The 2,500-nt window shown below is 36.9% G+C and overlaps 1 protein-coding gene across 1 annotated transcript in view; it reads right to left on the minus strand.

The window, feature by feature from the left end:
- The window catches only part of LOC119573198 (zwei Ig domain protein zig-8-like), a 27,735-nt gene that overhangs the window by 6,049 nt on the left and 19,186 nt on the right, over nt 1–2,500 (minus strand). The window contains exon 3 of the mRNA XM_037920299.1: nt 813–967. Coding sequence (XP_037776227.1) covers nt 813–967 — 155 coding nt within the window. The remainder of the gene's footprint in view (nt 1–812; nt 968–2,500) is intronic.

Raw genomic sequence — 2,500 nt, forward strand, 5'->3', positions numbered from 1 at the left:
GTATCTTTATGATATTTCTTTTGTTACTTGATATTCAGACAAGAAAATAATAAATGAATCATACTACAGAAGAAGAAAAAATATCAGTACATGCAACAGCTTTCCGCTCTCCTATCTCCTCTATCACAAAACCCTACCATCAGAAGCTTACCATAACAATTAAAACAAAATAAAACATCCCCTTATTTACCCTCCATTTCAACATCTACACCAGCAAAAACGAAGATGTTATGGTATGAAATTGTCATTTCCTTTTCCTCTTCTACTGAAACATATTGGGCAGGCGATTCCTGTAAATGTTTGCAAGTAAAAATCAAGTTATTTAAAGGATAGCAGTAAGAGGCAAAAGCATATTGAGGTGCATAAGGATGGTGATAGGATAATAATAATCATCATCATAATGCTAATAAGAATAGCAACGAAAATAATAATCATAGGGAATAATAATAAAAATATTGATGATCAGAATCCAATAAGAAGAAAAGTAACGATAGAAAAAGAAAAACTGAAAACAGAAAGAATGAAAACAAGAGAAAAGAGGATCAGAATACGGAAAAAACAACAAAAAGGGAATCAGAGAAACGAGAGAGAGAGAGAGAGAGAGAGAGAGAGAGAGAGAGAGAGAGAGAGAGAGAGAGAGAGAGAGAGAGAGAGAGAGAGAGAGAGAGAGAGAGAGAGAGAGGAGAGAGAGAGAGAGAGAGAGAGAGAGAGAGAGAGAGAGAGAGAGAGAGAGAGAGAGAGAGAGAGAGAGAGAGCAGAGAGAATAGCAATAACAATAAAAAACTCTATAACTATGCGAGCGTTCAACTGACCGATTTGTTGCCGAGGTTCTTGATGCGACACGGAAGGTACGCGTGCGCAGCCAGCTGGGCCGTGACGTTAGTGGGAGACGTCGGGTGGAAGTGAGGCCCTGGGAATGCCCTTCGCTTGTGCCGGCCTCCGTGACCTGAGCCCCCGAGGTCATCCTCTGTTAAGGGTGAAGAGAACAGGAGTTGAGGTCAGTCGATGGGTAGGAAGTTATGATGATGGTGATAGAATTTTTATGATTATGATAATAGCAATAATAACTGTGATAAAAAATTACAGTGACAACAGCAACAATAATGTTTATAGCAGTAACGATTAATAAAAAAAAATAAATAAAATGCTCCGATCTGATTAATAATAAAACGAATTCAATCGCACACACACACACACACACACACACACACACATATCTGTGTGTATGTGTATGTCGAGTGGGAGCCCGGGACCTAGCGATTAATATATATATATATATATATATATATATATATATATATATATATATATATATATATATATATATATATATATATCAGTTGGAAGATTAGCTGAAGGCATTGGTAGACTATGATCTATCTATAAGGTTTATTTGCTTAGTTGTGTCTTTTAATCAATCATAACACGAAGAAAAACAAAAACACAAGATTAATAACAAAAATGTCATAAAATAAAAGATAAAAAACGACATGAATGCCAAATGCCATCAGCGACACAGCAACTATCGGTGATACCTGAAAGCCTCTGGATTATATATCTTGATGAAATGCTGGATAAGCCAAGACCACAGGTCGCGCTTCCTTTGCCCTAATAAGTCGATCGTCGATCAGGCGTATTCTTATAATCAGGGGCAAGTCGCTTATCCTGACACAGCAGGGATGTAGACGATATCATTATCATGATAATACCAGGTGATAATAACACATTTTTGTACAGACTTACACACACAGGCGTGTGTATGTGTGTGTGTGTATATATATATATGTATATATATATATATATATATATATATATATATATATATATATATATATATATATATATATATATATATATATATATATATATATATATCAATCGCTAGGTCCCGGGTTTCCACTCGACATACACATACACACAGATATGTGTGTGTGTGTGTGTGTGTGTGTGTGTGTGTGTGTGTGTGTGTGGTGTGGTGTGTGTGTGTGTGTGTGTGTGTGTGTGTGTGTGTGTGTGTGTGTGTGTGTGTGTGTGTGTGTGTGTGTGTGTTTTACAATATATAACCGTATCATTGAACCCGTGAACCAAAACGAGCAAATAACACGAGTTAAATGAAAACAACCTAGCGAACGAGCGCGCTGGGAACAAAGATCAAAAGACAAATTCGAGCGAAGTGTAAGTCTCTGTAGGGTGCGGTAAGTCCGATGAAAAAAGACTTGACCCAACCAACGCTTTTTAAACTCGTCACGTCCACGGTATTGATTCTGGACTGGTTTACTTGCACTTTTATCTTTTATCTTTTTTGTCTTTCTTCTTTTTTCAGTTTTTCCCTTGTGGTTATGTCGTTGTAAAGCCTCCTTGACCGGATTTTCGAAGTGTTGACGTGTCATCGGTGTCTTCATGTATTCACGTCACAGCTTGTAGCCCCCAGCAGCTGAGAATTTGTAGTTTTTGTTTATTTGTTTTTGTCTTTTCATTTCTTCTCTTTTTTGTTGTTGTT

The sequence above is a fragment of the Penaeus monodon genome, chromosome 5 (assembly GCF_015228065.2).
Source record: "Penaeus monodon isolate SGIC_2016 chromosome 5, NSTDA_Pmon_1, whole genome shotgun sequence".
Lineage (NCBI taxonomy): Eukaryota > Metazoa > Arthropoda > Malacostraca > Decapoda > Penaeidae > Penaeus > Penaeus monodon.